The sequence below is a fragment of the Echinops telfairi genome, unplaced genomic scaffold (assembly GCF_000313985.2).
Source record: "Echinops telfairi isolate 266 unplaced genomic scaffold, ASM31398v2 ScPeMD7_7424;HRSCAF=8462, whole genome shotgun sequence".
NCBI classification, from domain to species: domain Eukaryota; kingdom Metazoa; phylum Chordata; class Mammalia; order Afrosoricida; family Tenrecidae; genus Echinops; species Echinops telfairi.
Genome location: NW_022111324.1, coordinates 71,684,097 through 71,706,347, shown reverse-complemented (window position 1 = coordinate 71,706,347; position 22,251 = coordinate 71,684,097). Strand labels below are relative to the sequence as shown.

The following is a 22,251-nucleotide window of genomic DNA, read 5'->3' as shown; positions in this document are numbered from 1 at the left end:
TATACCATATAGATCACCTACTTAAAATACCAATTCAGTGGTTTGTGTGTTTTTTTTAGGGTGATAATGGTATTTTGGGGGGCTCATAGAACTCTTATCACAATCCACCCATACAGCCATTGTGTCCAGCACATTTGTACATTTGTTGCCATCATCATTCTCAAAACATTTGCTTTCTACTTGAGCCCTTGATATCAGCTCCTCATTTCCCCCCCTCCCTCTCTGCCCCCTCCTCTCTCATGAACCTTTGATAATTTATAAATTATTATTATATTGTCATATCTTACATTGTCCGATGTCTCCCTTCACCCACTTTTCTGTTGTCCATCCCCTAGGGAGGAGGTTATATGTAGATCCTTGTAATCGGTTCCCGCTTTCTACTCCATCTTCCCTCCACCCTCCCGGTATCACCACTCTCACCACTGGTCCTGAAGGGATCATCTGTCCTGGATTCCATGTGTTTCCAGTTCTGTACCAGTGTACATCCTCTGGTCTAGCCAGATTTGTAAGGTAGAATTGGGATCATGATAGTGGGGTAGGAGGAAGCATTTAAGAACTAGAGGTAAGTTGTATGTTTCATCATTGCTAGCCTATACCCTGACTAGCTCGTCTCCTCCCCGTGACCCTTCAGTAAGGGGGTGTCCAGTTGCCTACAGATGGGCTTTGGGTCTCCACTCTGCACTCACTCTCATTTACAATGATATGATTTTTTGTTCTTTGATGCCTGATACCTGATCCCATCGACACCTTGTGGTTACACAGGCTGGTGTGCTTCTTCCATGTAGGCTTTGTTGCTTCTGAGCTAGATGGCCGCTTGTTTACCTGCAGACCTTTAAGACCCCACACACTATATCTTTTGATAGCTGGGCACCATCAGCTTTCTTCACCATTTGCTTATGCACACATTTGTCTTCGGTGATTGCGTCGGGAAGGTGTGCATCATGGAATGCCCAATTCAGTGGTTTTTAATGTATTCTCAGAGTTGTACAGCCAATCGTAATCAATTCAGACCATTTGCATCACTTAATATCAAAACCACTCATAAAGTGTCAACCTTAATGCTATAGCTGGAGCAAAGCTTTTGAGACCTTCACTTGTTGATTAAACACTACTGAAAATGAGAAGAAACAACTGCAATCATCCGTTAATAATCAGTATGGAATGTACACACTATGAATCTAGGACAATCGGAAGTGATTTAAAAATGATATATGGAACATATAAAGATCAATATTCTGGACAATAGTGAGCTGAAATGGCCTGGTATTGTTTTTGTTAGGTGTCATTGAATCAGTTCCGACTCACAACAGACCAAAACACTGCCCAGTCCGGGGCCATCCTCAAAATTGTTCTTATGTTGAGTCCACGGTTGCAGCCACTGTGTGTCATTTTGAATCTGACAATCATATGGCTTATTTGACTGGGAATGACAAATTCAAGAGGAATGGCTTTACGTTCATTGCCAAAAAAGAACATTTTAAGACCTATCTTGAAGTTGTCTGTGATAGAATATCTATGTTATCGTTTAGCCCAGTTAATACAAACACTCAATCCTTATAGCAGTAATGAGGAAATTGAAGAATTCTACCAACTTCTTCAGTTTGAAATTGATCATACATGCTGACAAGAAGAATTGATATGACAAAATACCCATTTGTAAACTATCAAGGGTTCATGCGGGAGGGGGGAGCGGGGAGGGAGGGGAAAAATTAGGACCCAATGTCGGGGGTTTAAATGGAGAGAAAATGTTTTGAGAAAGATGTACAAATGCGCTTTACACAATTGATGTGTGTATGGATTGGGATAACAGTTGTATGAGCCCCTAATAAAATGTTAAAAAAGAAAAATAAATAAATAAATAAATAAATAAATAAAAGAAGAAGAATTGATAATTGCTGGTCATTGAAATACAAAAGTTAGGGAAAAAAGAGGAAGGATAGGTAGTTGAAAAATACTGCCTTGGCGATAGAAATGAAGCTGAAGATGTCATGATTGAACTTGTCAAGACCAACAATTTCTTTGCAAATACCCTTCCAACAGCATTAGCCGCAGCTGTACGTTGGATCTCACCAGATAGAATGCATAGGAATCAAAGTGGCTACCATCTTTGGGAAGCTCAATATTAGCAACCAAAACAAGGCCAGCAACCAACTGTGGAACAGATTATAATTTGCTCACATGCAAGTTCAGGCCGAAACTAAAAACAAAACAACAAAAGCCCCACAAATCTACATGAGCTAAAGTATGACCTGAGTGCATCCCACTTGAAATCAGAGAGCCTCTCAAGAACAGATCTGACCCATTGAGTGCCAAGGACCGAAGACTAGATGACAGAGCTAAGACTAGATGAAAAAAGCTAAGAGTCATTACATAGACACGTAACAAAGACAAGTCCAAAGTGGATGTCAAAAGAGACTGAGGCAAATGGAAGAAATAATGATGTAAAAGCCAAATAAAATTTCAAAAGCAGTGTGGTGTTTTTAGTTACATGACATGCATATGAAAACTGGACAGTGAATGAGGAAAAATTCAGAATGCATTTAAATTATGGCATTGCAACGCATCACAGACTGCTGAAGAACAAACACATCAGATATAGCCAGAATACTTAGAATTGAGCATGCCAAGACATTGTCTTAAGTAATTCGGATGTGTTGTCAGGAGAGAACTACCCCTGGAGAAGGGCATCAGGCTTGGTAAAGTAAGATGGTCAGCCAAAGAGGAAGACTCTCAATGAGATAAGTGAACACAGTGGCTGCCACGGGGCGTTCAAGTGTAACAACAATCAGGAGGTTAGGGAGGTCTCGGTGGGGTTTGTCCTGCTGTACAAAGGATTCCTATGTGGGGGAGCCTGCTCATCAGCATTGAGTAATAACACAGCAATGTATTATTCTTCCATGATCCTTCAACATTATGGTCTTATGGTCTGTCTGAAATTCACACTAAGATTTTTAATGTACCAGTCATTTAATTTTCTTACATTAATCTTTGGTTATATAAAAGTTCTTACTTAAATGCCCTTTTAATGAGCTCTGAAAGTACTAAGATTCTAGCCAGCTAAAAAGGAAAAATTATGTACCATCTTATAATACTGTGAGCTTAAGTTTATAACCTAGATTTTCCCATGCAATTTCCTATACATGACTTAATTCTTCCATCAGTCTTTACTCGAAGTGGTATTCCCATTTTAGAACTAGGAAACTGAGATTCCAAGTAGTTATGTGAATGTTCAAGTCTTATGTTGTGAATATACTGCTGGGATTTGTTTTCATGCCTTTTAATTTTATCTTCTGCCACGTCTTTTGCTCATCAAAGTTCAGTTATGCAGGCCTTTCTGTTCCTTGAACAAGTCAGACCAGTTCCTGCCTCAGAGCCTTAGTATTGCTTTAGTTTCTTCTTGAAACCTTTGTTCTAGAGCTACTGGTAGGTTGTTCCCTTCTTTCTCAGTCTTGACATACGTGTTTTCTAATGATTTTTAAAAAATAGTTTTATTGGCAGGTAATTTACATATCGTACAATTTAATAGTTACTTATACTAAGAAGGGTTGTGTAGTCATCACCACAATTAATGTCAGAACATGTTCTTCTCTCTAATACTTGTTGTTAGCTCCCTATTTTCCCTCAACCTTCTCTTCCATCCCTCTACATGATTTTTAAATCCTGTTGTCTCTGTAGATTTACCAATCCTAGATTTTATATACAGAAAATATAAAACAAGAAGCAAAAACAAAAAACCCATAACAATGAAAAACAAAACAAAAACCTCAACAAAAGAAGCAGACAATATTAAACATTGAAAAGACTGTAAAATCGGTCAAAAAGGAGATCAAATTATAAGGTGTTACATTTCAACCTAACTACATCTGCCATATTTGACTGTACAGTGCTCTCTGTCTTATAGCAAGGTTATATACACTTTGATCAGAGGGAATTCACTGGTGGCTTAATCCTTGTGGGGACCCTGCAAATGGATTTTTGGTTTCCACTGTTGTACAAAGTGGGTGTTTAGAATAAGGTCTGACACCGTTCCCGCTTCTAGATTTGGATTTTGTTTGCAATCCTGGATCACACAAGCTGTGTGCTTCTTCCATGTGGTCTCAGTTGACACCTCACTTAGATGGCTGCTTGTTTGAGGACATGTAAGTCTTCAAACCTTTAAGACCTCAGAGGCTATTCTCTCTGATAGCTGGGCACCAGGTGATTTTTCACAACAGTTTGCTGTAGCACCCACGTCTTCAGTGATCTCTTCATGAGAGTGAGTATCAAGTGGGAGCCGTGTCATAAGAACCAACTTAGGGCTGTGATTAAGCATAAGCCCCCCTTTGACCTAGTTTCCTATCCAGCCCTTGGTTACTCAAGCTGTGTGCTATCAACAACTGAGACTTTAGACTCGATCCTTTTGAGGCACACAACATCCTTTATGGCCATACCAGAAGGATTCAGTTAGGAAAGCCCACTAAATAAACTGGGCTTTCCTTAAACTCTCTCACAGCAGATTTATACCCTCAGACTTAAGGCTGAACTGCCATCGTGTGAGAAGAAACAGATGATTGCTGTCCCAAGGTTATGGAATTGATGGTCATTAGATTTTGATTCAGATCTCTTGAATTGTGGCTTGGGATTACGTTTACTATTTTAATGCTTTCATTGCTTTTTTTTAAATGACGTGTTAGTCTGGCAGGCATGGTTCTGCTTTTGTAAATGAGTTTCATTGAAAGTTTTATCGTATCCCCAACCCTCATTGTTCATGTAAATAATGCATAGTCACTTAAGGTTTGAATCTGGTACAAGTCAACAGTTCATGTATTGTGTTCTGAAAGCTAGCCTGTAAATGTATGATTTTCTTTTCTCAGCAGTGTTTTAAATTGTATGCTATTGGCTAGCCAACTCAATGACACTTAAAAACGACCTCTAACAACAGCCACCATTGGCTAAAGATTTCGTTTTGAAAGACTTTCTTGTGCACTTACACAATCATTCTATCTGTAGGCTTAAAGGCTACTATAAGCATCTATCATCATGTTTATTAGTTGATGATTCTCTTTAGTAAGTTGTAAGTTCAATATACAAGGACAGGAACCCATCTGTGTTGCTTATTACCAGATCATCGACACCTAAAGCAGTGATTAGGAACATGTGGTTACTCAGTGCATGCTTATTGAAGAATGAGAAAGTGAGGGAGAGGGAAAGAGTCCTCTTGTGGAAAAAGAGCGGAAAAACAAGAATGAATGAGAATTTAGCCACAAGTCTAGACTTCTCTCTCCTTGGAGGATCGAGTAGAATTATATGTAAGTTGCCTGATAAACAAATTGGACTCCTGTTGAAGTAAGTTACATAATTACAACCTGTGCTCTTGGGACAGTCTCCTCTGGGATGCCAATAGATAATGCCCATTTTAGCTCTAAACTACGGGACTCCAGAGTTAGAGTCAGCTGAATACAAAATCATGGGAACCTTTGGCTTCTCCAATTAATGCTGCAAATTCACCATGTTATAATCCCAGGTAGTTACTGGGAATTTATAAGCCAGAAATGACAGTGTAAATATCATGAAATAAACAAAGACCTGGAGTTAGAGAAAGCCAAAAAGGAAGAGTACTCTCACTATATCATACGCTGAAAGAATTGAACATTGTATTTTGGTGTATGCAAGTATATGTGTATATGATGAGGAGCTTCAAAACGAATGAAAAAATAATGCAGTTATGTCACAAACATCTTGAAGCCCTTTTACGTGTGTGCATTGTCCCTAGGTGATGCAACTGGTTAATGCGCTCAGCTTATTCACCAAAAGATAAGTTTGCATCCACCCAGAGACACCTCAGAAAAAAGACCTGGTGATCTACTTCTGAAAATCAGCCATTGAATATATCCTGTGGAGCAATTTACCATGGGGTTGCCATGAGTTAATTCTCCATGGCAAGGTGTTTTGTTTTGGTTCGGTTTTATTATAATCTGAGAAATATAGCCTTACTATTATAAATTTTACCAGTTTGATAGGTATGAGAAATCTACTCAGGATGTAGGCTGAGAGGTACTTATAAACCTCTAATTGATCATCTTTGATGCCAGTCTTTTCATTAAAATACTCCAGAGAGGAGACTGTTTCCTCAGTGTGTCCTGTGCCTTACCTTGGCCCTTGTACACAAGAGAGCTCTTTTGGGGTTCAGTTTCCATATGGGCTCAGAAATTATAAAACTTGCTTTCCTTGGGGATCTGACAGTATTGCAAATAGACTGGTACTTGGAGGATACAGTGAACACTTTATTTTTGCTAAGCCCTTCTGAACAATTGCAGTGTGGCTCTGGAACAATGGTAAGGTTAAGAATTTGTTTAAAAAGTGAATTAAAATGTGAATATGCATAAAAGATTTATTAAATACTAATAATCTTAAGCTAATTTTTTTGGTTCTAATTAATTTATTCTTCTCTGTTTTATTCTAGTCCTAAAGAATATTCTCACATATAATAAAGAATTCCCATTTGATGTTCAGCCTGTCCCATTAAGGTAAACTTGTGTTTGTTCTTTTATCTTTTTAATTTATACTCTTTTGCAGATAGTTCTGTTTTTGTTTTTAGTCATCATTGAATGTCTTACCCAGGAAATGTGTAACCATGAGGCTTCACAAGAACATAACGCTTTTTGTTTTATTTCTACCCAGAGTCCATTTTTAATATTGTGATCACGCAGTTTACATAGTTTTTCCTCTGTGTTTTCGATTTTTAGATAACTAGAGACATATTAAACTTACAACTATGCAGCTCATTTTTCCACTCCATATTAGGCTTCCCAGATCTATACATGTTAATATATATTTATGGATTTTTTTTCTTCCTTTCCACTGTTTTATTTTTCTTTCATTGTATCAATATCACTCCATCTTAGTTACTGTATCTTTGCAGTAAACTTTGATATCCACTAGTAAGATCTCTCCTCTTTGATCTTCAGCATTGCCTGAGCAGTTTTTGGTTTTTATATTTCCTTATGCGTTTTGGAGCTAGTCCAAAAAGAATGTCCCAAGATTTTGAATCTGTCATTTAGGGAAACTATCATGTTGGTATTATTAAGATGTCCACTCACTCGCCATTTGCTAGATTTAACCCCAGATCCTGGATGATTTTTTTCCCCCTTGCTGCTCTAAATGGTACATTTTAACTTGAATTCATGGAATTCTTAATTTGCTTCTGTTGATCTAGAATTCAAAGACCTTGATACATTTATTTATAAATGTCAGTGGTTTGTAGAATTGTGATGTTTTCAAAAATATCATCTGCAATAAGGTCTTCTTTCCTCATTTTGAACCCTAATCTCCCCCTTCTCGTAGCTCATTTCAGTTGTCAGACGTACACTATAATGTTCAGTGGAGCAGGCGGTGGAAGTCAGCTTGGGCTCAGGCTCAGGCTCGCTTTGAAGATCACATTTCAGTGATTTACCCTCAAGTACCCTGATTTTCTCCCTTAAGAAAAATATGATGAGGTACAATATTTTGGGGGGAGTGAAAATATACACAGCAAGACTCGCTCCCATCCGACAGGTTTTAGACATCTGAGGGGAGTTTCAAAAATTCATGGAAAATGGAATTAAAATATAATGGAATTTTTCTCTAAATTTTTGGAGGTCACTTTGTAATTATCAGTGACAATGATTAAATTCTACATGTAACATCAACATTCTTGTTACTCCTTTTCTAGTTGTTTCATTCCAACTTACTCCCTAACCCCAACCTTCTGTGCTTTCAAATATCTGTTGACCCTTTGGTCTTATATAGAGGCTTCATTAAAACAAAAAAAGGTGTTTTAAGTGTCTCAATGGTGACAATCATTGCTTAGTTTAAAGGTGACTTCAAAAGAAGTTTCAATTCAAGGTTAGAAGAGCAACTCAGGGCCATAGTCTTGAGGACTCCTCCAGCTTCAATAAATCCAGTAAGTTTGGGTTCTTTAATAATTTGAAGTTCTGTTCCATATTTTTCCCTCTTTCGTATCGGAATTTTTCTATGATGTTTCTGATCAGAATGCTTAGTAGTGTAGGCAGGTACCATCTAGTTCTTCTGGTCTCAGGGCAGTGGTTTATGCAGATAATTGGTCCTTTAGTCCAGTTCCTTCTCTGATTCTTGGGTTTCCTTTAGTTCTCTTTTGTTCCAGATGGACACGGACCAATTATTGTATCTTACATACATATAAGGCGCTTTGTAGCTTACTATTTTTCTATCTTTTTTTACGTAGAAGAATTTTAGCACCCGGTGAAGAAGAGAATTTGGAATTTGAAGAAGATGAGGAAGAGGGTGGTGCTGGAGCAGGATCTCCTGACTGTTTCCCTGCTAGAGTTCCTGGTGGGTGTCACTCATTAAATATAAATGTAACTTAATCTAGGGCCCAGGTGTTTAGGACTTGCTGATATTTGTCATCAAGCCAATTTTGACATGTGGGGACTTGATACGATATAGTAGACCTGCCCTAGTAAGTTATTGAGGCTGTAAATCCTTACAGGAATAGAAAGCCCCATCTTTCTCCTGCAGGATGGCTGCTGGTTTTAAACTGCTAACCTTGCGGTTAGCCACTCAACGCGTAATCCAGTATGCCACCAGCACTCCTTTGTTGATACTTGATATTGTTGTTGTTAGGTGCCATCAAGTCGTGGCTGACTTACAGGACCCTCTGCACAGCAGAACAAGACACTGCCTGGTCCTGCACCAGCCTCACCATCATTGTCATGCTCGAGCCCATCACTGCAGCCACTAGCCACCAAGGATCTTCCTCTTTTATGCTACCCCTCCACTTTACCAAGCCTGATGTCCTTTCCCAGGGACTGGTCTTTCCTGATAATATGTCCAGAGAACATAAGATGGTGTCTCCCCAGCCTCACTTTTAAGGAGCATTCTGGCTGTACTTTTATGATAGATTTGCTGGTTCTTTTGGCAGTCCCCACAGTACATTGATTCTTTGGTCTTTCCTTATTCCTTGTCCAACTTTTCACGTGCAGATGAGGTGACTGAAAATACCATGACTTGAGTCAGGCCCACCTGAATCCACAAGGTAACATCCTTGCACTTCAACACTTGGAAGAGGTCTTGGGCCGTAGATTTACCCAATGCTGCTTCCATGAGAACTAATGGTTCAACTTTTATCTGGTGCTTATCATTAGGTGAACCTGTTGGCCCTAAGGTGCCTGTTTAGTAGTCTGGTCTTGGAGATAATAAATTACTGCTTTGAAACACAGACCATCAGTCCATTGAAATGTACAATTTTGACCCAATAGGAAAAATCTTTCTTTGCCTGTGATGTGCACTATAAGTTACAGCAAACATTTTCAAAAGCAAAAATAATAGAATGAAAAAAGACCTAGCTGTCTTCTATATTTGAGGACAGGTCCTTACGGATTTCACTTTTCTGTTTGCCCTCTGCTTTCTTCCATGGTCTTAACAGACTCACTGTCCCAGGGGCTGGTGGTCCAGTCAGACCTGGTTTTTCATACTCACTATTGTCTAGAGCAGCGGTTCTCAATCTGGGTTGCGACCCCTTTGGGGGTCGAACGACGACCCTTTCACAGGGTCGCCAGATTCATAACAGTAGCAAAATTACAGTTATGAAGTAGCAACGAAAATAATTTTCTGGTTGGGAGGTCACCACCACATGAGGAACTGTATGAAAGGGTTGTGGCCTTAGGAAGGTTGAGAACCACTGCTCTAGAGTGTCTTTGGCCATCCTCAGAAAATGACCCCAGAGCCGATCCTGCTCTGGCCTAGGGCCTTCACTCTTGTCAGCTGCCTCTTGGAACAGAGAAGTTGAAGGTGTGTGATGAGGGCCTACACATGTCCCTCCCCTTGATTCTGTACCAGTGGCCAGGGGATGAGGGGCACTGCTCACTGAGCACCATGCCCATGCTGGTCCTGTGGAGACTCTGGTGCCCAGCCTAGACAGAGGCGTCCCTTGCCCAGTGCTCTTTTCCTTGTGTGGTAACAGAGGCAACAACACACTCAGAGGAGGACCTGAGCTGCTGTTAGGTCAGACACAGTTTTAGAAACGTTCCTGACTGAATTAAACTTGTTGCCGTTGTGTTGATTCCAACTCAAGCATCCCTATAGTGCCGACAGAACCGCCCCATGGGGTGTCCATGGCTGTGATCCTTCCAGAAGCAGATGGCTACAGCTCTCCTACAGAGCAGCTGGTGTGTTCAAACTGCTGACCTTTCAGGAGCAGCCGAGCATTTGAACCACAGTGCAACCAAAGACCCTGCAAGTAATCAGATCTTCATTTAATCGAGTTAACCACTTTGTACCATCACCCACAACTCCCTCTTAGCTCATATGCAAGGGATGTGAAACGGTGCCTCCCTGTGAAGAGAGCAGTGTTTTGCGGGTGACAGTGTTGGGGTTCTGTGTCTGAGAAAAGAGTGAAACCTGAGTGGAGTCAGCGGTACAGTCCTCAAGGACAATCTTTGGTGCCACATGTGATGACAGCACAGTACAGAGCGCAGATCTCGCCATTGCTTGTTGGGAGCCTTCGCAGCAGAGGATATTTTATTATTATTTCTTGTATCATCATTTGCAAGTCTGACTAAAATTTGTCAGTATGCTACTCAGCTGACAAAATCTGTAGACTCAATAGGAACAGAAAAGCTACTCAGATTTTTAGTTTATCAAAAAACCTCTTTGATATCTTGTGCCATGTTAACTGATCTGTACTGTTAGAGAGGGGACGTTTTAGCTCTCTGTCTTGGCTTTAAAATGTACGCCAACTCAACATAACTGGCATTATTAGATAGATTTTTTGAGCAGCAATTTCTGCTACTAAATAATTCATTTTCTAAATTTTTTAGACCAAATGTGACTTTAAAAAAAAGCTTTGCTCTGTGTATTGTAAACAGTGATTAGAGCCTCAAAACAATCAGCACCTGTACTTACCCCATGGTTGTGACTTGTCGTTAAGTGACTACAATTTGGCTGGATCCATAGTTGCTTTTCTACAAATCATGCTCAATGGATAGGATAACTTTTGCATTACTACCCTGTTTCCCTGAAAATAAGACAGTGTCTCTATTAATTTTTGCTCCCAAAGATGCGCTAGGTCTTATTTTCAGGGGATGTCTTATTTTTCCATGACGAATACGGTACACATTTATTGTTTTATTAAAAGAGACCTTGCACTTCCTGTCTGTTCCGGCTGCGCTGTGGCCAACAGTGAGCTGCGCGGCAGTGCCCGCTGCTATGGTCCAGAGTCCAGAGTTACAGTAGCTTCGGGGGCCCTTATTTTGGGGGAGGCCTTGTTTTGGGGGGGATGCCTTATATTTCAGCAAGAGGCAAAACTGTAAATAGGTCTTATTTTCGGGGGATGTCTTACTTTCTGGGAAACAGGGTAGTTAGGTGGCTGTTTTAGTTGTTGTTAGGTACTTAAGTCGTCTTAATGTCCCCTATTTCACCTTTCTTACTTCTAATATCCATTGCAATGACTACACAGAACTCAGAGACAAAATTCATGATCAAATAGTTTATTAAGGAAGTTCACAAGTTGTAATGCCTGTGAGAAATGCTCAGGTTTCAGTTGTTTCCCAGGACATGTTTACAAAGTTCTGTCATGTCTGCTATTAAATCTCCAAAGGACATACCACTCTGCTATAAGACTTAACTTGAAGGCATTCTGCTTAAGCTCTGGGTTAGCAAACCCAGCTCCCTGAATGAAATGGAACTCAGCTCCCTTCTGGTCAACCCGTCCAACTTCTCCAATTAAGTGCTTAGAGGCACACCACTCCGAAAGCCAATCTCCTGCCCAAAAGCACTCAACTTGCTCTGTCGGTTAGGAGGTTCATCATTCCGTCATGTCCTGGTTCTGTTGCTGCTCCTCTAATGGTATAGCTGTCATCTGATCCAAGAGGTTCAACTGCACAGGAATCTGGGGTCCAGAGAACACGCTCCACTCCTGGCTCTTGCTGATAAGGAGATCCCTTCTCCTTCTCAGAGGCTTATTTTATACACAGCAGGATGGCATGGTGTGTGTAAATCCTGTTAGCTATTACTCACCAGTGAATCCTATCAGTATCTTCCCCCGCCTTCTTACCAGACCCATGCAGGGAAAGGTCATTTGGTAGAGTAAGACTTTGGCTGTAAAAACCATTAAGTTATTCACTGCCCCTGCAGTGCTGCTTAGTTGATTCTGATTCTTAGTGACCATTTGTACCTCAAAAGGAAATGCTGCTCCGTTCTGAACTGGTCTCTTAGTTATTGCTGTTTGTGCCTATTGTTGCAGAAACTGTCAGTCTGTCTTGTTGATGGTCTTTCTCTTTTTCAGACATTCTAGTAAACAGTTGTTTGGTGAGACATTTCAATTGGTACATCGTTAATTTTTTTTTTTTTTGCCAGTGACTTCAGGACAGTTTGGACATTTTCGGTCAGTACTATAGGCTCCTGATCATTCACTACCTCCTGAAATTGTTGACCACTGACCAGTTCTTTTGGAGAGTGTTACTCTGAATTCCTTCCATCTTCTTTTGATGCATCATTCAATATTGTGCCTGTAGATGCAATCCTTTAATAATCCAAGGTTTGACTTTTGTCTTCAGTTCTTTCAGCTGAGAAAAGTGGGCTCTTCCTTTTAGTTTCCTAATGACTGGTCTTTGCACATTTCATTATAATACTTTGTCTCTTGAGCTGCCCTTTGAAATCTTCTGCTCAGCTTTTTTTACATAATTTTTTCTTCCACTTGCATTACCTACTCTACATTCAAGAATAAGTTTCAGAATATCTTCTGACATAAACATTGCTCTTTTCTTTATTATTATTTTTTTTTTAGTTACTTCATGTATGGTGTCCTTGATAACATCTCACAATGTGTCTGGTCTTCAGTCATTAGAGTTCCATGTATCAGATCTGTTACATGGTCTCTAAAATCTGAGATGGTCTCTAAATTTAGACGGAATATACCCAAAAGTTATACTTTGGCTCTCATGGACTTTAATTTTGTTCAGCTTTAACTTGAACTTGCTTATGAGCAATTGATGGTCTACCAGCTGGCCCTGGCCCTGTTTTGACTGATGATACTCAATCTTCTCCATTGTTTCTTTCCACAGATGTAGTCAATTTGATTCCTGTTGTGTTCCATTCAGCAATGTTTGCATGTATAGTCACAATTTTATGTTGTTGAAAAGGGGTTTGCAATGAAAAAGTCATTGTTCTTGCAAAATTCTACCATGTGATCACTGTCCTTTCTGTACCAAGGCCATATTTTCCAACTACTGATCCTTTTTCATTTATAACTTTTGCATTCCAATTACTAGAAATTAGCTGCATCTTGATTTCATGTTTGCTCCATTTCAGAACATAGAATTTGGTTAAAAAAACTTCAATTTCCTCATCTTTGGCAATAGTGGTTGGTAAGAAGATTTCACCAATAGTCATATTAGCTTGTTTTCCTTGTAGGAATATAGATATTATACTATCAGTGTAGTACTTCAGAACAGACTGAAATATTCTTTTGGACTGTGACCCATTCTTCTTTAATTTCGTCATTTAATATAGTAGACATATCAGTGTATGATTCTTAATGACCAACACCAGTCAATTTCAGCTCACTAATACCTAAGTGACTGATTTTTTGGTGATCCATTTCATTTGATAATTTCCAGTTTTCCTAGATTCATACTTTGTGTATTCCACATTCTGATGGTTGTTACTAGCAGTTGCTACTTCTCATTTTGAGTCATGCCACATCAACAGATGAAAACCTCAAATGTTTTACTCTGTCCATGTCATTAAGATTGACTGGACTTTTTTGTATAAAGCAAAAATACAGACCTGTCAAATTTGACATACTCATCATCCTTAATATTTTTTCTAGACAATAGGAGATATTTGTATCCATGATAAAAACATATTTTATACAGGATCTATCACCTCAGTCTAGCCCCACTGAGAAAATTCATTTCACTTACTAGAAACTCAACAAAAATGAACACTGGAAATTTGCTTTACCCCACTAATGCAAGTTCAAGTTGGATTTAATACTCCAGTTTTTACTAGGCCTGTTGTTAAAACTGCCATTGCCTATGATTTTTTTTTAAGTAACATTGTAATTTCATTAAATGCCTGTATTGTGCCAAAATAAAATCTTAAATAGGCACCTCACTAACGATAAAGCAGTTGAGGTGGAGTTTTGGATGTTCCATGTAAGTCAGTGTATGTAAGGAGACCAGGTATTCTGTGCCTGGTGCAGCCTGAGACCATCCGGAGTGGTTGTAACAAATTCAGATTTACTTTGGACATCATATTACAGATATTTATGGGTCTATATACACATAAAAAAAGAAGACAACCACAGTATATAATTCACTGACATTTTGTAAACTTTTTGTGGATAACTTTCAGTTTTCCTGAACATTTCAATATTTGAACACATCAGTGTTAATTTCCCATTGACAGAGATAAACTAACAAACTACCATTATGTTTTGGTGTAAAGGGACATACTTTTCTTTTTTCTTTTTTTAAAAATCATTGTATTGGGGGCTCGTACAACTCATCACAATCCATACATCCATCTATTGTGTCACGCACATTTTACATGTGTTGCCATCATTTTCAAAACATTTTCTTTCTACTTGAGTCCTTGATATCAGCTTCTCATTTTCCCCCCTCCCTTCCTCATGAACCCTTGATAATTTATAAATTATTATTATTATTTTCATGTCTTACACTGACTGATGTCTGCCTTCACCCACTTTTCTGTTGTCCATCCCCCTGGGAGGGGATTATATGTAGACTATTGTGATTGGTTCCCCTTAGCTCTCTACACCTCCCCTTCCCCTCCTGGCATCACTACTCTTAATATTGGTCCTGAGGGATTTATCTGTCCTGGATTTCCTTTGTTTCCAGCTCTTATCTTTACCCGTGTACATACTCTGGTCTAGCCAGATTTGTAAGGTAGAATTGGGGTCTTAATAGTGCGGGTGGGTGGGAAGCATTAAAGAAGTAGAGAAAAGTTGTATGTTTCACCGGTGCTATGCTGCACCCTACCTGGTTCGTTTCCTCCCAGTGATCCTTCTGTAAGGGGATGTCCAGTTGCCTACAGATGGGCTTTGGGTCTCCACTCCACACTCCCCCTCATTCACAATGATACGATTTTTTGTTCTGGGTCTTTGATGCCTGATACCGGATCCTATCGATACCTCATGATCACACGGACTGTTGTGCTTCTTCCATGTGGACCTTGTTGCTTCTCAAAAGGCTGCTTATTTATTTTCAAGCCTTTAGGACCCCAGACGTTATATCTTTTGATAGCCAGGCACCATCAGTTTTCTTCACCACATTTGCTTATGCACCTGCTTTTGTCTTCAGCGATCGTGTAGGGAAGGAGAGCATCATGGAATGCCAGGTTAATAGAACAAAGTATTATTGCGTTGAGGAAGTTCTTGAGTAGAGAGGCCCAATGAAGGGACATACTTTTCAGTAAAGTTACTGAAATGCGAAAAAACAAAAAAAGAGAGAGAGATTGACTGGACATTGAGTAGGCAGGCCCTGTCCAGCTGTATTTTGTATGCCTTCTGTCCTTAGGGACTCATTTTCTGCTACTGTGTCAGACAGTGTTTCACTGGCCACTCTCTTAGAAAGTAGATCACCAGGTCCCACTTTTTAGTCTGTCTCAGTCTGAAAGCTCTGCTGAAACCTGTCCACCATGGTGACTCTGCTAGGACATGAAATACCAGCGACAGAGATCCCAGCCTCACAGCAACACACAACACCACAGTATGACAAACTGATACGCAAATAGTGGACCACCCTAGGTGAAATCTACTAGTAAATAGCTTCCATCATGAAAATGAACATTTCCTGTTTTCCTGTTACACTTTTGTTTTTGTTTGTTAGGTGCCATCAAGTTGATTCTGACTCATAATGACACTTTGTACAGCAGAATGAAACACTGCTCACTTCTGCACTAACCACACAAGCATTTTTATACTTGAGCTCATTGTTGCAGCCACTGTGTCATTCTGTCTTCCCTTCTACTTTACAAAGCATGATATCCTTTTCCAGGGACTGATGGCTCCTGAAAGCCCTCGTGGTGTAGTGGTTGTATGTTGGGCTGTTAACCTCAAGGTCAGCAGTTTGAAACCATCAGCTTCTCTGAGGGAGAAACATGGGGCTTTCTACTCCCATAAAGAGTTACTGTCTCAGAAACTTACAGGGGCAGTTCTACCCTGTCCTACAGGGTTGTTATGAGTCAGCATTGACTCGATGGCAATGGGTTTGGTTTGCTTTGGTCTCTCTTGATAACATATCCAAAGTGTACAGTCTCACCATCCTTGTTTCTAAGGAGCATTTTGACTATACTTCTTCCAAGAGAAATTTGTTCTTTGGCACTCCGTGGTATTTGCCCTAGTCTTTACCAGCATTGGAATTCAAATGCATCCATTCTTCTTGAGTCTTCTTTATTCAGTGTGTAACGGTCACATGGGTCCGGCACACCTTAGTTCTCAAAGGGGACACCCTTGGGCTTCATCACTCAAAGACATCTTGTGCAGCTGAAAGTGACAACTTATCAGAATTGTCTCTGGGCTTGTTTCAAATCTTCCCTTTTTGTCCTTCAGAAATCAACACAAGTGCTAGTACAATATGAAACAGAGGCATAATAACTAACTTAATGGAATTATAAATAAAAAGTTAAGACTCCCCTCACTAAGCAACTGCCCAAACTTCACAGTATACCCTACACAGTCCATGTTGTACAATTGTATAAAAGAGTAGTGGGGCGGGGGGAGGGGTACAACCGAGTCAGGATGCACCGGTAAAGCATGTGTGTTGTGGTCAGTGGTGTGTCACGGGCAAGACTGGTGTCATCAGCTTACTTGTCTTTCCCTCCACACAGTACAGAGGTCACTGTTTACCTTTGGCCCTCCCTGCCTCAAACGCACATACAAAATGAATACAGACTTGTACTCCTGACCAGAGGGGCTGCCCATTTTCTGGAAACATCATTACTCAGTGTGCTAAGTTCAAGCAGCATTAATTTTTCCTTAATCGATCTCTTACGTGGAACGCCTAGTGATAATTTAAGGACACCCCTCAACCAGAACCATGGTTGAGAAATCTTGGTGTAAACAGCTGTGGTATTTAGAGCTTTCTGTGTTTTGAAGTGTGTGTGTTTAGTAATTTAATTCTTTTAGAAATCCTTAATGTAATTGCTTAATTGCCAATTTTTGTACAATTTGATATTCAGTATACAATCATGCTACCTTTCTCATCCTACCTTTGAGCTATAGATGGTGTATGACTCTTCATTTTTATCCTTTTTCATTCATACTGTAAAAGCAATGATTTTGTTTTTCAGTCATTTAGTAGGGTATATTAACCTCTCAAAACTCACTGCCATCACGTCAGTTCTGACTCACAGAACCCTATAGGACAGCGGTTCTCAACCTTCCGAATGCCGTAACCCTTTCATACAGCTCATGTTCTGGTGACCCCCCAACCATAAAACTATTTTCGTTGCTACTTCATACCTGTAATTTTGCTACTCTTATGAACCAGGTGAACCCTGTAAAAGGGTCGTTCATCTCCCCCTCCCCACAAGGGTTACGACCCACAGGTTGAGAACCACGGCTGTAGGACAAATTAGAACTGCTTGCATGGTTTTCTGAGACTGCAGATCTGGACGGGAGTAGAAAGCCTCTTTTTCTCAAGGAGTGGCTGGTGGTTTCAAACTGCTGGCCTTCTGGCTAGCAGTCCAGTGTGTTAACCCATTATGCCACCAGGGCTCCCATAATGACCTTTAGAATTGTAAATTTTTTTTTTCATTTAGCAAGGAATTTTTAAAACAGAGATCCATTTTATTTCTAGTGCAAATAATAAAAAACAAATTATCTGAACTTGTCAGGATGCTTAAAATATAGTCAGACAGCAAATAAGTGGATACTCTCAGTAAAGATGTGCAAAGGGTATTGTGGGTGAGCAAGCAAGGGGGTTGAGGTATTCAGAAAATATCACCTTGAACTGAATTTCAGACTTGAACTGAAACTCAAAGGGGTAGCACACATTGCCAACCATTGGAAAAACCTTTCCATCTTATCTAAGATTTTAAGCATATAGTCAGCTGCAGTTAGTCTCTAAGAAACATGTAGCAATCCACCACACTAGGAAGACAAGTGTTCTACACTCTAATTTGAATTAAAAGAAGAGCTTAAGAATTTTTTATACCGTTGCCTCCTTTTTTGTGTTGTTCAAAATATATTTAGTAGAGAGTAAACCTGTGTATGGTCTCAGTCAAAAAAGTTGGTTGGTAAGGAAGAAAGCAGCACTAGCACAATCATTTTAACCCAAAGAACTAGACAGTTATAGTCTTTGAAGCCAATTCACCCACACATAGAAACATTTTTAATGTTCACTTAGGAAGAAACTAGTCAATCATAATATAACTGTCATCAACTTTTAAAAAATAACGAATTAGGTGAAATTCACATGGCATCAAATCTCATGTTGTAAAGCAACAGTTCAGTGACGGTAGTCCATTCGTGGTGTTGTGTACCCGCCGCCTTTATTTAGTGTGTGCATTCGTCCACAGTGCACGTTCACCGTTTCCCCTGAACTCACCCCTTCTCTCCAGCAACTGCCAGGCTATATTCTGTCTAAAAATTTATACTTACTAATGTTTTTCTCCTTTTTTTCCCCTTCAGTTTTATTGGTACATAATCCACATCATACACTCCATTCCTTTTTTTGGCCGATTAAAACCCCACATTTTGTGTGCCCATTGATACTTGGACGTTTAGGGTATTTTGAGCTTTTGACTGTACTGAATATTGTGACTGTGAACCTTCATGTATAAGCAGTGTTTGAGGGCCTGCTTCTTCAGTGCTTGGGGGAAAGGATAGAATGGTGGGCACATGGTGGCTGGTGGTTACATGTTGGGCTGCGATTCACGTGGGCGGCAGTTGGAAACCACCAGCAGCTCCGTGGGAGATAGCTTGAGCCTTCTGTTCCCTTAAACAGTTACAGGCTCAGAAACCTCAGGGGTCGCTGGGACTCCATAGCAGGGGGATGATAATCTGTGTTGTAACTCTGGAGGAACTGCTAACTTGTTTTCACATTCCAACCAGCAGTGGACAATGGTTACAATATCTCCACATTTCCCCCACAATGATTTTTCTATTACATTTTTAAAAAATCTAATTGTCTTTTTGTGTATGGAGCAAGACCTTGGTGTAGTTTGGATTTGCATTTTCCTAATGACGGGTGACGCTAAGGATTTATTTATGTACTTGCTGACCATTTGTATATCTATCTATTCAAGTCATTTGCCTATTTTAATACTGACCCATATCAACAATATGGTTTGTAAATTCTATTTTCCATTTTGTAAATTGTCTTTTTACTTTTTGATGGTGTCTGTTGATGTGTGGAAGTGTTTAATTTTGATGAAGTACAAGTTAACGGCTTTTAATTTTGTTACTTATGCTTTTTGTTGTCAAACTAAGAATACCTGGCCAAAGTCAAGTTTATGCAAATTTACCTCTGTGCATTTTTCTAGGAGTTTTATGGGTTCAGTTGTGTTTTTAGATCGTCAATCCACTTTGATTTAATATTTCCATATGGTGTGAGCTAGGAATCTAACTTCATTCTTCCATATGATGGGATCCTCCTGTCCCAAGATCATTCGCTTTTAAAAGTTGATAAACAGTCACATTTTTACCATTAAAAAAAAAAAGCCATGCCTCCCAAATAAAAAGAGAAATATAAGTAGATCTTAAAATCTAAAAAAGTTAAATTGCAGAAACTCAGACTATAATTAGGAAATTTAGTAAGAGAAATGAGCCGTTCACAAAAAGTGTGTGTGTGTGTGTGTGTGTGTGTGTGTGTGTGTGTGTGTGTGTGAGTGAACATATACAGACCCCTTGAGAGCTGGAACTTGACAGAACTGGTTTCTTTTTTGGGTCTCTGAAGTTTTCTACTTTTAACAGAGTGCAGTCTTATGACTTCTGTCACTCTTAAGTAGCGGAAAATAACTTTATTTTCCCTCTCTGACAGGTTTCCATCTTACACAGGTTCATGCTTTTGCAGGTATTGCTATACTAGAGTGCTTCAAGAAGTTCATGGAAAGTTCCATTTTCTTTCTGTTTCACTTTTCCATGATTTAAACAAAAAACATATATATATATATCTGCAAATGGTCCTTAAATACCTGAAAGATCATCAGCATCACATATATTAAGAGACATATAAAATACAACTACTGTGGTACGGTTTTGAGACTAGAGAAACAGATACTTCTTTCTCAGTGTCGGGGAGCAGCCACACAACATAGCTGAGTCCTGCTGGAGGGAATTCAGCAATATCTAAGGACAACAGCCAAAGATGCATTTGCCCTTAGACCCTGCAGTCCCACTTCTAGGATTTAATTTGAAGATACACTTCCAGGAAGATGAATACCCAGGGACATGTAACAGGCTATTTATTTCAGTATCATTTGTAATAATAATAGGCTACTGGAAAAATCTAAAGGCCCATATGTAGGTGACTGGCTTGTATATTGGATACTACAGTATAGAAGATAATTAGGAAAATCTTTATAAACTGATAGAGATTTTAAGTGAAAAAACAAGGTGCAAAATTATATAGATAGTATACGGGTAAATAAAACAACTGTTGCTAAGGTCCCAGTTCATACATGCGTGACTTTTTCCCAAACAAAATGTGCTTTTAGGCATGTCTCTGGGATCAGTGGATGGCTGCAAATGCATTCTCTCTGTAATAAAACACTTGTTTTATTTCTCTTAGGACTCTTGCCTAACAAGAAAGAAAGAAATGATCTAGTCACATATGGCTGCCCAGGGGCTCTCCAAAACAGAGTGGTCCATGCAGAAGGTTACACGGACTGTTTTGGGGGGCTCCACGGAGTAATTTTGATAGTTTTCTCAAAGGACACATGACAATCCTGGGTGCTTATTATGAAGAAGTTTTAAGAAAACGGAGCACTATCAACTACGTTGATGAGAAAGAAAGCCCGGAAACCTGCAACCGTGGCAGGACTGTGCCTCTGCTCATTATTCGTTGGGCAGAAAGGGCTGTCTTAGGAGGATTTTGTTGGGAAACCTTACCCTATCCACCCTACAGTCCTCATCTTGGCCCTTCAGCTTCTTTTTATTCCTAAACCTCAAGAGCACTGAAAAGGAACATGAATTGGATGTTCGACCTGCAGTTTTGGGGGGCTTTTAAAAAAATCATTTTAGGGGCACATACAACTCTTACCACAGTCCATACATACATCAATTGTATAAAGCATTGCCCTCATCATTCTCAAAACATTTGTTCTCCACTTAAGCCTCTGGCATCAGCTCTTCATTTTCCCCCTCCCTCACGGACCCTTGATAATTTATGTTACTATTTTGTCATATCTTGCCCTGTCCGAGGTTACCACTCGTCTGCTGTCCTGCAGTTTTGACGTGGTGTGAACCGCAGAGTGCAGGCTTCTTCAAGAAAGGGCTATGGAGCGTGAAGCACTGCCTTCAGAAGTATAGAGACCTAGACGGAGGGTATGCTGAGAAACAAGGGCTTCACATTTTGGCATTTTTGTTCAGTATATGTTCCTGTGATTTTATAGCAATATTTTTGGACTTCCCCTCCCCCTTGGGTTGCTTCAGTGCCCTCAAGGGGGCAGTGTTTCCCATTTGGGAACTACTGGTCTAGAGCGTTAAGGAAGTGTGCAGAAAGGTTGGGCACAGGAGGAAAGGGTGCGGGGGCAAGCCGAGAGTGTCCCATTTTTAAAATTTTCTTATACTTCAGACTTTTCACCAGGAGCCGTGGTAGTGTAGATGTCACACGCTGGGCCGTGATCCGCATGTATGGTCAGCAGTTAAAAACCACTAGCAGATCATTAGGAAAAAGACTGGGTTTTCTGCTCCTGTAAACAGCCTCAGAAACCCACAGGGGTGGGTCCCTATGCGTCAGCATTGACTTCAAGGCAGCGAGTTTGTTTGATTTAACTTTTCACTGGCTAAAGTTAGTCTCTTACCAAGTACTGGCATTTCAATTTTTGTGATAATGAAAACAGACTGGGAAATTAAAGCTCACTTGATATTGTCACCAACTGTTTAAAAAACTGCGTTCAGTCTATTTCCAGTGCATCTCTTTTTTTTTTTTTAAACATTTTATTAGGGGCTCATACAACTGTTATCGCAATCTATACACACATCAATTGTGTAAAGCGCATTTGTACATCATTCTCAAAACATTTTCTCTCCACTTAAACCCCCGACATTAGGTCCTCATTTTTCCC

At 39.8% G+C, this 22,251-nt stretch overlaps 1 protein-coding gene across 2 annotated transcripts in view; it reads left to right on the top strand.

Annotated features, from left to right (window-relative positions):
• The window catches only part of AIDA (axin interactor, dorsalization associated), a 57,715-nt gene that overhangs the window by 22,745 nt on the left and 12,719 nt on the right, over window positions 1–22,251 (top strand). For both annotated transcript variants that reach the window (XM_045298125.1, XM_004699927.2), the window contains exons 5-6: window positions 6,443–6,506; window positions 8,222–8,328. In XM_045298125.1, the coding sequence (XP_045154060.1) occupies window positions 6,443–6,506; window positions 8,222–8,328 (171 nt within the window). The remainder of the gene's footprint in view (window positions 1–6,442; window positions 6,507–8,221; window positions 8,329–22,251) is intronic.